Source organism: Antennarius striatus, chromosome 9, assembly GCF_040054535.1.
Source record: "Antennarius striatus isolate MH-2024 chromosome 9, ASM4005453v1, whole genome shotgun sequence".
Classification (NCBI taxonomy): Eukaryota; Metazoa; Chordata; class Actinopteri; order Lophiiformes; family Antennariidae; genus Antennarius; species Antennarius striatus.
The window spans coordinates 18,770,276-18,788,168 of record NC_090784.1 but is presented as its reverse complement, the minus strand read 5'-3'; the positions used below and the strand labels follow the sequence as shown (position 1 = coordinate 18,788,168).

Sequence of the window (17,893 nt, the reverse complement as noted above, 5' to 3'; positions counted from 1 at the left end):
TTCATGCCATAAATTAATTATCATAGTTGTTAAAATAATTTGATTAAATGGCTGCTTACTTTTAATGTGACTTCCTTTCACATTAGGGAGCTTCATTAATACTGACACTCTCTTAAGCTGTGCAGACAAGAGAGAATAAAGGACAGAAAAGGACAGCAATTAAATGAATTAAAAACTGGTCGATTGGAATTTCTTTGTTATAAATGTGTTCACTGGTGTAAGCGAAATAGCACTTCACATACATAAAGCCACTATTCATAAAACCTTGTTTGTCTTGATACCTCGTCCTTCACAAAATCTCTGGAAAATGTTGAGTGTTTTTCCGGAAGTCGCCGCCAGGGGTCGCTGGTTTCTCTTTGTTTTTCTCCCCATCTTCCAGCAAGCCTGTCTAACTGCCCATCAAGAAATGTTGGCCAAACACCCCCTCCTCATCCTGTCGAAAAAACATGGCGGACAAGCGCTAAATCCACATCAGAAACAAATACACACGTTACAAAGCAAGGTAAACATCCTCGGATAAACCGAGCAACGTCTTCTTTTGAGGGTCGACTTCGGCGTTGAGCCCCGTCTTACCGCTGGCTAGCCTCCCGCCTTGCTAATGCTAACAATTACAACCAGGTCCGGGAGCTAGCCAGCCACCTAGCACGCTAAACTAGCATTCCCGGGCAAGTGGGCATGTCTCTGCGTAGCCATGCGTAGCATAGCATGCTGGTTGGGGTGTTTGCGCGGCTGCATGAAACGCTGGTTTCCATTCAGTATTGTTTCCGTCTCATTTTTCGTTCACTAACTAGCGTTAGTGAACGAAAAACATTAAAGTGGCGAAGCTGATACGTAAAAGATCATTTTATTGTCCCTGTAAATGTAGCCACGGGAGATGGCGGGGGTCTGCTGTGTTGTCTTTGTGTTTGAATGAAGCGCAGCAGCGATGTGTTGGACTGAAACCAAAGCCGCGTCTCATTTACGTCCCGGACGAGTGGTGCTGACTCCCCGCTGAATGTACATCAGTCACCGGGGGTAGCAACCGGAGGAAGGGGGTCGGGGGGGGGACCCGCGGAGCTCCGTAACGCCTGTCGTCCTGTCACTTTCCCAGACGGAAATAGAGGAGAGGAGCGGGCCACTTTGAACCAGACGCCGGCCCCTTGGCGGAGGAAAAAGGCGCCCTTCCATTGAAAAGAAAACCATCCGGAGGGGAGCAAGGCTGCTGACCGGTTATGAAGTTTTAAGGTAGGTGTAATTATATGAACTGTTTTTTTTTAGTTAATTTATAACACCGCTCGTTTTTAAAACGGCGTATTTTGTATATTTTCTTTCTTTCCCGGAGCTCTGGAGCATGGTGGAACAGGTTTACACTTGTTGCTGTCGGACTCTAAGCTTGGATTTATCGACTAAACACTATAATAAATTACATTTATTAATCGAATAAATTAAATGTATTAATTTATTAGAGGAAACAGATGATTCCAACACCGGGGGTTGGGAGCCAGGAGGGGCTGCAGGCCGAAGTGTACCCAAATCTGATTCTTAGAACTCATGTCAAACAGGGCTTGTTTGTTTGTTTGTTTGTTTGTTTGTTTATTGGTAAAATGTGAGTGGCAGAAATCACCTGAGATTTTTTTTTTTTATTCTAATGTGGTCCTAAATCAGATCCTTATTGGATTCTTGCTTAAGTTGAGGCAATGTTTGATCAGAATTTGTTTTCTGTGGTTTTCTAAGTCAAACATGGGTTATCTCAGCAGTTTCACCTGGAAGAAGGAAGGATGGAAATTAAATCCACCAATTTTGTGATTTATTTTTCTCTTGTCTATAGAGAGAAAGCCACTGTTGCATTGTGAGCTTGGCCAGTACTGCTGGAGCATGAGGAAACCTGCGCCACAGAAAGGTAACAAATTATTATAGCACTATCTTAACGATAGCAACGTTTGACCTACCTATTTCTAACAAACAACCATGTGAAAAAATGTGCAGACAAAACCATAAGTATTGTTTACTGCCTTCGTTCCAACAAAAACTTGTAGTTTTTCATGCTAGAGCAAGGACTGTGGTTAGTAAAGTACACATCAGGCGCTGACTGGAGGAGTAATTGTGTCGTTACTTTCTTTTATTTTTTTCTAGCTATAGAGTGGAAAGATGCCAGAAGAATCAAACATGCCCGAAGTGGACGTCCCTCCCGGGTGCCTTCACAGTACCAGGGTAAATAACCCAGAGCAGCCAGTGATGTATTAAGTAGCTCTGCAGCAGTTCCACTGGGAAACAGGGTCCAAGGATTAGCCATAACTTTACTTCACAGTCAGGGTTCGCCTAACACAGCAAGTGAATTAAAACTACAGAATGAATAAAAACTTCAACATTTATCAGATGTTTATGTATACTACGATCACTTGATTTCTTGTTGCTCCTCGTGCTCTTCTACAGGCCATTTCAGCTGGGAAAAATATCTGAAAGAGGCGGGTGCAGTCGCCGCTCCGTCGTCTTGCTTCAGACAGGTGAGGAACTTTTTGAGTTTGATTACTTATTTATTTCTCCAGAACTGTTAATGGTGCCAGTCTTCACCTTACCCCTCACCTCGTCTCCACCCAGAGCCTCACACCTCCGCTCAACGAGTTCAAAGCTGGGATGAAGCTCGAGGCCCAGGACCCGAGAAACACCACGTCCACCTGCATCGCCACCGTGGTGGGCCTGACGGGATCGCGGCTGCGGCTGCGCTTGGATGGGTCCGACAACAAGAATGACTTCTGGCGGCTGGTGGATTCATCAGAGATCCAGCCAATAGGCAACTGCGAGAAGAACGGAGGCATGCTGCAACCACCGCTTGGTAAGATCAAACACAAATTATTATGTCATCCACCACGGCACTTTTCAGAAACCATAAATTTATCATTCCATTTGCTCTGGATTTCAATCAGCTAACTTCTCCTCCTCTGCTCCGTCTTCAGGTTTCCGTCTCAATGCGTCCTCGTGGCCCATGTTCCTTCTAAAAACACTAAACGGAGCTGAGATGGCGCCCTCTCGCATCTTTCACAAGGTACCTTCACAAGGCTCAAAAGCTCAACACACGCTGCAAAAAAAAAGATTTGTGTCAGGGAGAAAACAATTACGCTTAATGGTACCTTTGTGGAACGCATAAATACACATGCCAACGTAATACTTGACCCATCTTTTTTTATTTCGTACTTGTTCTCTAGCAGGAGCCTCCCGCCCCAGAGCAGAACTCCTTCCAAGTTGGCATGAAGCTGGAAGCGGTGGATCGTAAAAATCCCCACTTCATCTGTCCAGCTACGGTTGGTGCGCTGCGCGGTGTCGAGGTGCTGGTCACCTTCGACGGCTGGCGGGGGGCCTTCGACTACTACTGTCGGTATGACTCGCGGGACATATTCCCCGTTGGCTGGTGCACCCTGACCGGAGACAACCTTCAGCCACCCGGAACCAAGGGTGAGGACTTATATTTTTAGAATCAGTTAAAGTTTGCTTATCTATTTAAATCTCTGGCCTGGGGGGGGAGGGGATTCCTTCAACAACAATTGGAGTTGAAATTTAATCCAATTGAACAGCCATTGTTTTTCCTTGAGCTGATGATGCAGGAATTTGGCGGTTCACTGTCGGTTAGTTTCCGTCACCGCTGGTCACTGACTATTCACTGGTGATCAAAAGAGTTCAACACTTATTAAACAATACAAACTGACAGTTCTCAGTAGATCCACACACTCGTACTCCAACCACACAGATGCTTTTACTCAAATACCTGATTGGATGGTGGAAAAGTGCATGCTTGCAAAATGTGCTCTGTTGGCAAGTTTCCTCCAATAAAAAAAAAGATTGAATTGTTCTTAGTGGTGGGTTCAGGTTAGTCAATCACCACTGAGGTTAACTGTGAGAAGGCCTGGTGAGCATGCAACACCTTTACAAAGGAGTGGAAATGTGTGACATTTGTTCATTATTTAGTACACATTTATTCTACTTTATCTAACAGGTAATAAATGTTGTATTTCGATCTAGGCCTACGAATGACTAAAAAAAACAAACATAGCCAGATATCTGTTAGAGCACTAGTTGATTCCATCTGAAGTGTAGGATTGCTGTTAACACTCACGCTGATAAAGTTTTAGCCCTTACATCCAGCACATAAACATGTCTCTGGTAAAAGTGGTCATGTTTAAAAAAAACAACTGTTTTTTGGAGCTATGAAAAGACAGAATCACCAATTTGTTACACAGGATCCCTGAAACGAACAGTTATCGGCCTCGACCTTGTGCTCAGACGTCGTCGTCGTTGGTTCAAAGCAGCAGCGAAGGAGTGGAAAAGAAAGAAGGGAGGGAGATTTGGAGGCTGAGCATGTCTTTGTAGCCTGTTAGTGTTTTTGTGAAGGCCTGGCACTCACCCATCTGGCACAGCCCTCCCATGACGCGGTTGGAAAAAAAGGAAAAAAGAAAAAGCTGGGTTGCCCCTCCAAAGGCCTCCTGTTGGTACTTGGGCTAACGGTCCGATCAGATGCCACCGGCCAGAACTGAGTTAAGTGGAAGGAGGAGGGTGGTGGTGGGGGTATTCAGATTGAAGAGAAAAGACAGAATTATGCTCTGAAAGACAGACTGTTTACATTGCCGGCAGATGTTGGGAGGGGAGAAGAAGAGAAGGCAGGAAAAAAGAAGGAAAAGGAGGAGCAAATAAGAGGAAGAGTGAAAGAGAGAGACAGAAGGACAGAGCAGGAGGAGAGGAGAGGGTGAATCTCAGGACAGCTGTGCAGACATCCTGCAACTTTTGTCTTTTTGTCTGGTGCTAAAAAGGTGAGTAAAGATGAATGAAGTTTGAGAAATGCAGCCGGAGCTCTGGGGTGGCTGTCTTCCTGTAATATGAAGCTGGCACTGGTAGGCTCTGTGAACTCCGTGAACTCTGAAGTGCACTCTGGGTAGAGGGGAATAATAAGGACTCGCTTGTTGTGCTTCTGGTTTCTTTTACGACTAATGCCACAATGATCATTTGAGTACAACTTTTTTTTTTTTTTTTACATGTTCTAATCTGAACCCATCCAGTCTGTGGGATCAATCAGGTGTTATGTTTAGTTTCTTAGCTTCACAAGAAGTGATCTACAAGAAGAAGAGGCCACCTGGGCTTTGCATTGAATGGTGAACCTGTGTGAAAGCATGTTTAATAAATACAAACCCACAAAGTCCGTGTTAATGAATGTGGCTGGTCCAGTTGTAAATCTGTCACGTGTGTCTGTGTGTGTGTGTGTGTGTGTGTGTGTGTGTCTGTGTGTGTGTGTGTGTCTGTGTGCTCACAGGTGCATGTTTTCATGATTATACTGTGGACGTTTCTCCAGCTGTGTTGACTTATGTGGTCCTTGGATGTTTGTTTTTTTAAAACATATACATAGTAGAAGCCCTCACTGATAATGATTTTACCATGTGTGTGTTCCCTCAATGCATCTTAAAAATTTCCCATCCAGAAATGTTTTGTGTGTGTGTGTGTGTGTGTGTGTGTGTGTGCGTGCGTGTGCGCGTGCGCGTGTGCGTGTGTGTGCGCTCCTGAGATGTAATGTGAGAGAGCTACGTTAAGCTGGTGCTTTAGCCATGAGACACTTGCTCCTTTTACTTGGGCTTTAAAGGCATTTCACACGTCTCGTGTTTTTTATTCTATCCGGCAGGGAGTTGAGGTAGAACCAAAGAAAATCAGCTTTAATTACCTCTATGCTTTCTTTTAAAATAGTCCCCTCGCACTTTGCCCGACATCTTTCTGTTGTTATTTTCTCTTTTCTTCATCATCCTCTTGATCTCAGTGGATTGGTTTTGAGATATCAGTCCCTGTGATTAATCCCAACACCTCAGTAAATTAGAAGTGTGCTGAATGAGTTTTTGGTGCTTAAAAAAATAAGTAAATTTTTTCCGGTGTAAACCTGAAACAGGGGGCAATGCTAATCTGTTGATGTTTCACTCAAAGTACTTTCTAGAATACTGGGAACCGAAACCAGGAAGATGTGTGGTTCCAATAATAAAGCCTCTTCAATGTAATTAAATTATTTTTTGAATTTTATTAATGCTGGAACAGGGAAATTCTGTTGTGGACTGAGCTTCTTTTAGAGCGAGGAAGATAGAATTATTTCCCTGTCTGACATCAAGGTATAGAAATCTTATTGTGTGTCACTTCAGGGACTTGGTGCGAATGCATTTTTAAAAACAAAACAAAAACACTGAACACAAAATTCCCACAGTGAGCGATCTCACGACGCAGGATTACCTTTCACCCTGTTTCCCTAAGGTGTGTGATGTCTTTGGAACGTAGTACAGGAAGCGATGAAGTAATGTTTCACTGCTTTGCACAGTTGTTCTCAGACGTCTCGCTGCCGTTCGATGTTTAGCCTTACCTATTTAAGAATTAAGATTATGAAGTTTTGCTTGAAATAATTTTTTCACTTGGTAAAAATTTGATGCAACATTTTATGAAAAAAAAAGTGAATTTTTGTGTCTGTTTTGATATTTGTGTCATAGATGAGCGACGCACCAGATGATGATGATGATGATGATGATGACGAGAATCGATGCAATATCTGTAAATCCTTCTCGATTTTCTGCAGATGTACTCAAATGGCCACATTCCCAATAGCATAAAAGCTTCTTGAACACTTGTGCGGTCGGCTGTGTGACTGATTCACCGTCGTGTTATCTTGTTGTGCGCGTTACGAGACGAGCACGAGTTGATTTGGAATTAACCGACATCTGTTCCTCCTGCCATTCACACCACATAACCACATAAAGGTTTTTTTGTAAATGGCAACTCAAATAGTCGCAATTGTGAATAAATATTTTTCTGCACTCACAATTGCAGTTAATGAGAAAATAACTACTCTACTAAGCAAACGTTATTATGTCGCTCTGAATCCCCTGTGATTAAATGCGAAGCCCGGAGCTATAATCCTTCATTAGTTCTTTTTCACTATTACGCTACGGCTCAACTGGATTTCTCTTATGCGTTTGCCAAAAAATTTTGCAGTACTGGTGCCTAAGAACCTCGGGGCATTGACAGACGGGAGTGTGGACAGCCCGGCCATGCACCCCACCCCCACGGTGGGTAGGCCGCCTGGTCAGAGAGGACGCAAGCCCGGCCGCAGGAAAGCCAAGGTGACGGGGCCATGGAATCAGAAGAGCTCGGTCCTGGGGCCGCAAACCATCCAGACAAGCAAAGGCATGGAACCCGTCAAGGTCCCCAAGAAACGGGGACCAAAACCCGGTAGTAGGGTAGGTGAGACATGGTGTAAAAATACCGCCAGAGACAGACTGGTTGTCTTTAACTGCAGGGTCAAGCTTACCCAACTTACAGGAAACGATACAGATGAGGTCTCTTTCACATATAATGGTTTACATAATTTTGGTTGTCTTTTCCCATGTTGTGGGATATTTGTTTCAATTCATGGCTTCAGACAGAAAGCCCATTTTATCCTGTGTAGCAAAATGTAGTCGTACGCTAGCAAGCAAAGGTCTCTCTTTGCTCTTTGTGTCCAGCTGGGTTGGGCAAAGCGAGCTGGTTGGCTGGAAGACGTCATGGCTGGCCCAGGACGGCCGGTGACGGGGCCGGGGAGAACCAGGGGTAGACTGCCTGCCAACTGGGCTCAGAGGATAGCGCTGCAGCAGACCCAGACTCAAGCAGAACCCGTCAAGATCCCAAAGAAGAGAGGACCCAAGCCGGGGAGTAAGGTAGGTCTGGAAACACACGTTGGTTTTATTTGGAGCTAAAATGTGTGAATGATTTACTGATGTTTGAGCTGCACCCAGTATGTAATGCTGGCAAAGCATGTAGATGCAGGTCACAGTAATGCACTGACGGAAGATCAGTGGGGAATTACTTGGCAGAGTCTTCCAATCCTCCTCTTCATCCTTCATTTGTTTTCTGTTTCACTGTGTTACATCACCCAGAAGGAACTTAATGTTGTCATTTTAGATGTAAAAATATACAGTGGGCAACGCAACAAACACATTTTGCCTCAAAAATAGAAATGATGGTAAAGAACCAGTTTGAAGACAAATGCTATAAAATTTCTAAATGTGTGTTTACATACAGAGAAAACCACGTGTGGTACCTAATCCAGTCCCCACATCTCCCACCAGCAGCACCCCAGAGCCCGACACCAGTACTGTGCCTCTGGACAACGCCACCATCCCCAACTCTGCACTACAGGCTCCCACAGGTATACAGACCACAAAGACATATGATAAACTTCATCGTAAAGAGATTTGATGGTTCTCGGACCAGAACCCCCAAATCCAGATCATTGTTACATGAGGTGTTTTACCAGATGTAACTAGTCGGCTGTTTCATATCCATTCATCCCACATTATGATTACAGAGTTTCATGATTGAATTAAAGTTGAACCCCAGCAGAGGTCTGTGCTATACAGACTGCTAAAAGATTCCTCATGAGTTTCGGCATTAAAATTGAAATTTTCCACTTTGTAACTGAAACATTTGTATTTAAAAAAAAAAAAAATTGTATTGTGGCAGTGGCGACTGGTGTCAAATGATAAGCCAAACATTCTCGTATGATTTCATGCAAAAAAAAGTGAAGGTAAAAGATCATGTTCCTTCTTTGCAGTCAAATAATTAACAATTATGTCATTTCTTGTTCCAAATTTTCATCAGATTGCAGTTAGATCAATGGGTGCTTTAATTTTTCCTGTTACCAGCAGGGGGCGCCATTTTAGCCATTTTATGGTAAATATGGCATCCTCAGCAAATGCTCCCCATTTCAGCTGAGTGATAAAATCATCACCTGTTGATTTGAGGATGCTGATTGGGTGATATTAATCTCCTTCATCTATATCTTGAGTCAGCCATTGGCTAACAGAATCCAACCTGCCCAGGGCGATTTTTCCATCACCCCAGAGTTGAACTTCACACACAACCTTCAATATTAATTGTTTTGCTTCCTGTTTTGCCCCCTAGTTTGTGTTTACCTAAATAAGTACGGCAAAGTGGGACCCCATTTGGACCAGCGGCGTATCCAGCAGCTCCCAGATCACTTCGGGCCGGGCCGGGCCTCTTCAGTGCTTCAGCAATGCGTCCAGGCTTGTGTGGACTCCGCACACAATCAGGGCAACGTCTTCTCCTGCCTGAAGTCTGGACAAGGAGGGGAAGTCATCTCAGGTAGAGATGTTCTCTTTATCCCTTACTTCCTTTCTGAGAGGTGCCTGATTTACTGTTTATTTGTGAATTATGCCCGTCTGTTGAACATGTGAGATTGTCAGCAGATGGAAGGGCAGATTGGTAGCGCCTCAATCGAACAACGACAGTCTCATTCTTTTGTACGAATATAGAAATGGGTTTTAAAAAAAGTGCTGCCTAAAATGGATTATGTGGACAAAAGTATCGGGCCACCTACAGGAACTTGGATGGCCTCCCATTCTGAATTTGTGCTCCAAAAATGACCAATTGATCTGAATGAAACACCTGGATTCAACGATAAAGACTTGTGTTCTAATTCTTTTGTGTATTGTATAAGTTGGTGGTTGGTATATATCTTTTTTTTTGTTCCTTGTTTATCCCTGTGCAGCCTACTTTGATCAACAGCAGCACACCCTGACTCTGCCCACGGTCAGCAGCGTCACCTACGTCCTCCGCTTCCTGGAAAAACTCTGCCACAATCTTCACTGCGATCCTCTGTTTGGCAGCCAACCTGTAGCCAGAGGCGCCCTGCACTACGACGGCCAGATGTACGCCGCAGGTCGGTGTCGCCGCCCCCCCGACGAACTATTTGATTTGTTATTTATGGTCATTTACACGTTTATGAACCAGAGACGTGCGTGAGGCTCACGGCAGTCAGGCACCAACGTTAAAGTCACTTCTACGAGTCAAACAGAGTGGCGTATTTGCCATCAAATGAGTAGCCTGACATTAAAAACTGGATCTGAAGTTCGAATCAGATATTTAAGGTTCATCTTCTTTTATCGATTAAATCTTGTTTTGATCAATTGGTAATCCTGTCTGAGGTGAGGCTCGACTGCTCGCTGCTGCATTTTATGTCACTGTCATACTGTCATATTAAACCACCTTATCTGTATTACCTTTTCCCACACTTGAATAAACTGTTTAAAACAATTTGGAATTAAAGTAAAGTGTTTCTTTAATACATGGATGTGCTGTGTTCCTTGAGTCTCAGAACACAACACACATACGGGTGGTGTCAGCCAATGACATGCACGTAGTGAAGCGCGAATGAGTGAGGGATTACTGTATAAAATATTAATGAAATGCACATGTTTAATTGTATGAAAAATACAAATGAAGTCTTTATTTCTTTTTCATAAATGTTTTTTCACTATTCTGCTTCTTGTGCCAAATCATAATGACATCATAACCACTGCACCTTCATGTTTTATCTACACCTTTTTTTTTCTTTTTCTTTTTTAAGAGAGGAGAAGCTTCGGGGACGGCCCAGGTCGAGGCACCAAGCGTTTTCTTCAAGACTACAACAGTCCCATCCCTCAGAAACAGGCCAAAATTTCACGGCACACTGTTGACGGTATTTTTCCTCTATTTGTGATCCCCCCCCTTCATTTTAACCACCCGGAGCTTTCTTCCTGTAGGTCATAAAAGTTTGAAAGAAGCAAATGAATTTTCTGTAGCGGTATTAATCATGAGCCGCTCTGAGCTCTCCGCTAAATGCTTACAGAATCTCATAAAAGGAGACGGTAAAACAGAAGAAGTGCTTGGCTAAGGCGTAAGTGTTATTAAGTTCTGGGGCAGAAGGTTAATAATTTAATCATTTTTCAGTTGCCTTGGAATCTGATGTGCTGCCAGTTAAACGATGTGTATTTACACAGCATATTTGTATTACTTTAACTAACGTGCTCAAGCAGGCATCTTAAAATACTATTTTATTTCAGTAATGTCAGACTATCCATTTATTTTGTTTTTTTAACGGTCGGTCTTCCGTTGCGCAGGTGAGTCCTTCATCGACAACACTGTCACTGCACCAGAGCACTTAAAGAATAGCCCTCTCTCACCCAACTTGGCCATGCAAATCCCCAACCTGAGGTCTCCGTCCAAACTGTTGCATCACAGCAACTCGACAGGTAGGATAAGACTAAAAACAGGAAACGCTATCGTCTTTCCCATAGTCGTAGTCGCAGCATGTGTTCACGATGTGGCACCGCTGCTGCCATATGGCTTTAGGTAAGACAAAAAAAAAAAATGTAGTGCTTTAATACTCAGGTTCAGGCAGTTTCCAGGAGAGCCCGAGGCCCAGCGGTCAGGACCCCAACCTGTGGACAGTGGAGGACGTCATGCAGTACATCAGAGATATCGACCCAGTGCTGGCTCCCCACGCTGACCTGTTCAGAAAACATGTATGCATTCTGTCATAATCATGAAGATTCTTCAAATACCCAACAATAGACACTGATTTTTGATTAGTACCTTCAAAAACTTAAACTTGCTCAACAGCTTTGCTATATATTAAAAAAAAGAAAATCTCCCCCTACCCCTTCTACTTTTGCTGCAGGAAATTGACGGCAAGGCGCTCCTGTTGCTGCGCAGCGACATGATGATGAAATACATGGGCTTGAAGCTCGGCCCCGCCCTCAAACTCACCTTCCATATCGACAAGCTCAAGCGATCTTAAGACGCTCCACCGATCAGCCGCAGCCTTCTAAAGGACGGAACTCCAACCTCTTCTTCCTGTTCCAGGATCGGTACAACCCACTGCGTCTGGGCAGATTCTGACCATTATGTGTGGCAACGTCATCTTACCTGGCAGGGGAGATATCATGATCTAGAAGGTGGTTCACACAGAGCAAGGCTCTTCCATTGCACATGTAGCAACGTCATCAGATGGGTATATCTGGTATTTTACACACCTCACAAAGGTAAGGGATATTTGGATTTTGGGTGAAATTCCAGGATGACACTAAAATGCACTATTACCTTCACAGGTGAACTTAATGTGACTTTCTGTAAACGTTTGAATGCACATGTCTAACTGTTCACTGCTTCAGTACTTTTTTGCACAACTTGCTGTTCTCTAGGAGTTTCAACAGCAACATTCACAACAGGTGCTTGATCCATGAATCGATTGATAAGTTTCCTGGTTCAGTCAGAAGTAATATTTGACCATTCCTTCTCATCCTTCTTTTCACATTTTAACAGCATTTATAAGCATTTGGTGGTGGTGGTGGTGGTGGTGGTGTTGCGGTGTAGGTAGGTGTGTCTAATCAATACAGAACTGCTCTTTATGAATGGTACAGTAACAATGGATGTAGGGGGATGTAAGCATTCTTCGTATTTATGCCGCCGCGGATTCCATCCCCTGCATCTGTAGCCCTACAGGGAGCACAAACCAGTGTCCACTGTAGGCTGGTCCCAAGCCCACATAAATGCAGAGGGTTGCGGCGGGAAGGGCAGCTAGCATAAAAAACTTTGCCAAACAAATATGAGCATTCATCTAAGATGGAAAAACGATGACACCCTGTGGAAAATAATGTTCAAGTTCATTTTTTAAAAAATTTTAAAAATAAAAAGTTTTATCCAGCCATCGCCTCTCTGCATGAACCACACAGGCCTGATTTCACTTTCATAGACAACAATGTTCGAGCTCATGGAGGGTACATCGTTAGGGGACGGCTGCTGGAGGCCGACGTACCTCAAATGGAGTTGCCTGCACTTTCTCCAGAATCCCATAGAAAACGTGGGATGAGCTGAGTCGTCGTGTTAGAGGCTCGTTACTCGTTTCCCCAGAACCTCCGTGACCTGAGGGCTGCCCTTCAAGAAGAGTGGGATGCCGCAACTCAGCCGACAATAAGTCGCCTTGTGAACAGCAGGAGACGTCATCGTCAAGCTGTAATCGGTGCTCAAGGGCACGTAGTAAGTTATTGAGACATTTTTTTTGTGTTACACCCACCACTTGGCTTTTGTTTCAATCAACTGAGATGAGGAATTCATTGCATGCTTCTGCTTAACTGCCCTACTTTATAATATCACTGTAGTATGAACTTTTTATATTTCACATAAATTTCACCCAAAAGTCAAGCATCCCTAACTTTTTGTCAGTAGTGTACAGTGTACCCTGTCCTGACCTCATCCAATGAGGAATGTTTATTTCGTGTAGCACAATCCAGTGCCCTAAGGCAGCATGGGATACGTAGGATCACCCACTTCTCCATCACCTGTTTTGCATTTCAGTATAACTTGAAAAGTCATGTGGCCAATTAGCTCAATGTTTTTGGCCTTCTTTTATTATGTTACATGTATTCTGTACATTTCACATTTTGTATGTCATGAATAAATAAACTTGTATTTTTTGCCTTTTTGATGGCTTGTGTTGAATATGTTGAAATGAAAATGCTAAAGGAAAAAAAAGAAAAACATTCATCCCCAATAGTTGGGAATGCTTCTTATAACGTCTCTGTTTGAGGCACAGTTTTAAACTACAATTATATTAATTATGCGGAGAAATACATGTTTTATGAAAGTTAAAAAAAGGATACTTTCTTCTGAAAAAAAACTGCCATGAGGGAATCTGTTAAGTCTTATTCTGTTGTTTACGATGTCTTGTCTTTGCTATTTGTACTTTTTTCAATTTTTTATACAATATTATTACAGTTCCTACATGGAGAGCCCTATCACACTTAACATTGTCGAATAAAGATATAATTCAACTGTTTATTATTTTCTCTGCTTTTTGTTCTGCTTTTTGTTCGAAGTCTTAATAATTGATGTTATAACTTCATAATCTGAGATGTCCTGTCCTTTTTTAAAAAAATTGTTTTGATTTCATTTGCCTTAGTTGAAAATGTAGTTAAATTCTTTTATTCATAATACTGTATATTTGAGACCACATTTTGTACTTTTAATATTCCACCAGCAGATGGCAGCACACATCTCTTTAACAGCCACTATGTCTTCGCTTGGTCTCCTTGGCTTACCATATTTACAGCTGGTAAAAGGTATTTTAACACCGTGTTGTGATCGTTAATATTTTTCTTCTTCTGTTTTTCTCAGTGATTATTTCAATACATTTTCCATGATTTAAAAACCCTCTTTTAGATGATTATTTCTGCATGTTGGTGAAACATCACTTGTGCCAACTGATGCAACTCAACACCAGACAGCAAACCCAACCACATCCTCCTAGGTTAGACATAAACCCACTGATTTCAACTGCCATGGATGAGTGGATGTGTGTGCATGTCTTTGTGAGATAGTGTTGAGGTGAGACTGACCAACAACTGCTTGATGATATGTAATAGTAACGTAAAAGCCTTTTACATTCAGTCACAATACTATTTATACAAGTAATTGCTTCTTGTGCCTCATATTGTGTATGTGAAAGGAGCTTTCATTTAAGCTCCTAAAACCACCACTGGGATTTTTATGAGGTGCCAGTCTTTTTTTTGCTAAATTTGCTCTGCAGGCTTGTTGGATTACATGTACCGTTATTTACCTTCAATGCTGTGCGGAGACATCCATTGCTGTGTACTATAAAGACCAGCAAGACAGTTTCAGTATGTTTGAAAGGAAGTCTAAAGGGTTTGCAGATCAGTCATGGCTGTGAGAAAATGACTCCCAGGTCTCTGCTCCAAGTGATAAAGCAAAGAAAGGCAATATTCTCTGCTGAATCAGCCCGGTGTGTTGCACTCTTTACACAAGCGTGGACTCAGTTTGGGAGAAACAATAGAACAATGAAGTGTTCAGTCCACCACCTTCTCTCCAGCTGATACTAGAATTCGCAGCATGCCTTTGGGCTGCCATATTAGGTCCTCTTAGCAGGGGGTGAGGGTCCTAATAGTCTCCGATCCAGGTCTGCCTGCAACTGCATGAGCACTAAAGAATGCATTCATCAGGTTGATCTCTGGATGTTTGCAGATTGAGCAAAACTTCTCATTTATAATGCACAAGTTACAAGAATTACTCTCTTGTATTGAATTCACCCCCCCACCCAGAGCCTTTAGCATGTGCATGCCACTGTTACCAGATTAGCATGTAGGTTTAAAGCTCTGCTCGTAAAGACGCTGTGTACAAAACAGCGTGTACTGATACGGTTTCCTTCTGCTCTCAGTTACAAACCAGTAATTCAGATTTTTTCGTTGCACATGTTAGACAAAGGCAAACAAGTGCGATACAATTTGTACAATGTTGACAGCAACAGCACATTGGCTGAATATATATTTGCAGGGTTTTATTTTTTTTTAAATTTTGTTTCTGGTTATTGAAGTGACCTTTTTCCTCATTCAGTAATCAATTTGTGCTGTTATAAGACTAGAAAAAAAAATACTAAGTGCACATATTAAATAACATTTTAACTTTGGTTTTTTATCTGCTCACTTCTACTGTGTAAGTGCTGACACCCAAGGTTAACTTTCTGCCACTGTTGCGAAACCGCGGCTCTGCTCGGCTTGGCCCAACTGTGCAAATCACACGACCCTTAAACATTTACCACCTTTAGACACTGTTGGGACACCTCGATGTGTCCAAGCCAGCTCAACTGAGAAGTGTCAGCTGTGTGCAGGGAAATAAATTATTTACAACCTTCCTTACTTCAAAAGACCTGGCAAAACCATTCAACCCCAGATTTGGGGAGGAAGGGGGGAGGGTGGTGGTGGTGGTGGTGGGGGGGGTCAGAGGAGGAATGGCCAGTCACTTAGCAACCTCCTTGTCACCTGCCTCGACATGCCAAAATTAGACCACTTACCTTTTGGGGGCCGTGTTCACAAGGTACACAGCTGCATTTAAAGGCCTCATCAGCAGGATTCATATGGAAAATAAAAGGAAGCACTGAGACACGACTCGACTATGTGACTGGGAAAGAAAAGCATCATGTGATTACGTTGCTTTTTTTTTTTTTTCCTCCTGTGGCAAAGAGGAAGAGTTTTTTGTTTAGCTTTTGTTGTTGCTGTGCTGCGCTTAAGAGGCGCAATTCAACAACACAAGCGATGTTTTTCCAGAGAAAGCCTGTTGAATTGAAAAAAACATGTGATTATGTTAATTAGCTTTTCTTTTCTTTTTTTTTTATGACAGGCAGGGATGGCGAGGTTCCAATGAAGCTACATGTGAAGGGTGAATGCAACGTGACTGATCAGCTAGAAAATAAGGAAGTCTGGCTCGAGCACTAAATGAACCTGCCCTGAGGGATGTGTTCATCCCCCCACCCCCCCACCTCCGCCTGCGAACATATACACACACACACACATGGAATGTACACATGGATATGAGGTGATCATAAAAATCACATATCTGGATAAGATTGAGGGAATGTAAAGAACAATAAAAAACAAATGTGTAAATCACCATGGAAATGTGGGAAAAGTGTCGTTTTCATTCATTTGTCCTTACAAAAACCACTTTGTTCTATTGGTTCTTTTATCTATCCTTCTATGTATGTCACATTTCTTCTTTTAAAGCATCCCATGATGCCGACACACAGAACTCATCTCAAAGCAGACAAGTTCAAACATGTGCCAACATCATGCAATATTCACACACACAAACAGAGACAAGCCCGTTGTCGATAAATAACTCATCCACTTGTGTTTGAAACTCAAGTTTAGTCCTCGCTCGCAGGCTTTCATGGTGTGCCTTTGTCATACTTTGCTTTTCTGTTATTAACAATGGGGGGATTTGTTGGCCATTATTTTTTTAGTGGGCACTTTACCCTCCAGGGAAATGCAAAGGTTAATTTTGTCATAATGTCACAAGACTATAAATCTCCAGTACAGCTTTATCATTTCACATCTTCTCGATGTTCTTTCACCAAAGACACTTTCTCATTTATGCCGTTACTGGATCTGACCATAATCTGCCATCATGTGTAAGAATTACAACCACAGATGAGATATAAACCCTTAATCTTCCCCTGGATCCACACCGATTTTCAATCATCCCTGTTTGCCTGTTTGATCAGTTTGTGGGATGATGCTGTGTGTGTGAATGTGAAGACCTGCTGAAGCGTGTCAGCCAGTGACCACCTATTCATCACTGGATCCTAGAGACTGAGATTAGGATGAGCCCAGGCAAGGCTGCAGATGAAGTCAGACGGCACTCAATGTATAGACATAGGGCGAAGAGGAATGTAATGGGTTTGCATTTCTACCCCATGTGATGTTTATCAAGGGGTTTTCCGTGGAATCTTTTAAGTGTTGTGGGAAAACCCACCAGAGAAATCCTTCAGAACTAGAACAAACTTTCCTCTAGCTCATTTCTAACTATACAGATCTTTATAATTTCTCTCACTCGAGTCTCATCTCTTTTGTCTTTCCTGTCTGTCTGTCAGAATGTGGCTTCTGGTCTCTGACTTATATTGAGAAAACTGCAAGTTGCCACAGGAAGACACAACATTTTATCAAGCAGTTGCTGTGGGTGGGCCGAAAACAAGAGTAAAAACAAGAAAACAAAAAAAGTAATTTTAAATGTCTGAACGTTCCACCCTGCTTAGCCTGCGTCTAGACGGGCCTGTTGGAGGCAGGCGGCAGTCATAACAAGGGATTGGGAGAGCAAACATGGTTGTTTGGTGTCGTTAGCAGTTCGTCTGTGGCGTTACAATCAAGAAAAAAAAAATCTCTGCTTCTAATTAGGTCATAACAAGGAGCTCACGGTGCAGCATATCATTATGAGATATACAAGGAGACAGAGCTCTGACGATGTGCCAACATTGCCCCATGTGTCGCACTCCAATAGACCGTCTTACCAGATTGGCACAGAACAAAGGACCTGCAACCGTTACCGAACGCGGTGCCAAGGCTGTTGGCCTACTTATGGGGCATTCTCTTGACGGTGTCAAGCCAAGAATATGTTCACGCGCAGGCCGACGTCTTCTAAACAGGCCTTCGAACAGTCTGAGGTGTCTCACTTTGGAACGTCAATAGTAATGTGTTTAAAATTGAACATCGGTCTTTTGACACAGGCTCATTTAAATGGA

At 42.9% G+C, this 17,893-nt stretch overlaps 1 protein-coding gene across 4 annotated transcripts; it reads left to right on the top strand.

Annotated features, from left to right (window-relative positions):
- The first annotated feature begins 401 nt into the window (after positions 1–401).
- LOC137601368 (polycomb protein SCMH1-like) lies at positions 402–16,235 on the top strand. Of its 4 annotated transcripts, XR_011037057.1 has the most exons (20): positions 402–502; positions 1,091–1,224; positions 1,808–1,879; positions 2,113–2,190; positions 2,413–2,483; positions 2,578–2,812; positions 2,934–3,022; positions 3,183–3,429; positions 6,982–7,226; positions 7,491–7,682; positions 8,047–8,173; positions 8,929–9,129; positions 9,536–9,706; positions 10,394–10,504; positions 10,926–11,057; positions 11,197–11,330; positions 11,486–11,849; positions 13,844–13,925; positions 14,026–14,113; positions 15,997–16,235. XR_011037057.1 is itself a non-coding variant. In XM_068323527.1 (17 exons), the coding sequence occupies exons 3-17, from the start codon at positions 1,855–1,857 to the stop codon at positions 11,603–11,605; spliced, it is 2,175 nt and encodes a 724-aa protein (XP_068179628.1). In that variant the 5' UTR covers positions 402–502; positions 1,091–1,224; positions 1,808–1,854; the 3' UTR covers positions 11,606–13,642. The 4 variants fall into 4 exon arrangements, 2 of the variants coding, with proteins under 2 accessions (XP_068179628.1, XP_068179627.1); XR_011037058.1 differs by lacking the exons at positions 13,844–13,925; positions 14,026–14,113; XM_068323527.1 differs by lacking the exons at positions 13,844–13,925; positions 14,026–14,113; positions 15,997–16,235 and having other exon boundaries at positions 3,186–3,429; positions 11,486–13,642.
- The last annotated feature ends 1,658 nt before the right edge of the window (positions 16,236–17,893 follow it).

Bases quoted from the DNA above. Each gene is read 5' to 3' on its own strand.
- LOC137601368 (XM_068323526.1), top strand. From the start codon at position 1,855: ATGAGGAAACCTGCGCCACAGAAAG. The intron at 9,130-9,535 runs GTAGAGATGTTC...ATCCCTGTGCAG, and splicing joins AGGAGGGGAAGTCATCTCAG to CCTACTTTGATCAACAGCAG. The intron at 11,331-11,485 runs GTATGCATTCTG...CTTTTGCTGCAG, and splicing joins CTGACCTGTTCAGAAAACAT to GAAATTGACGGCAAGGCGCT.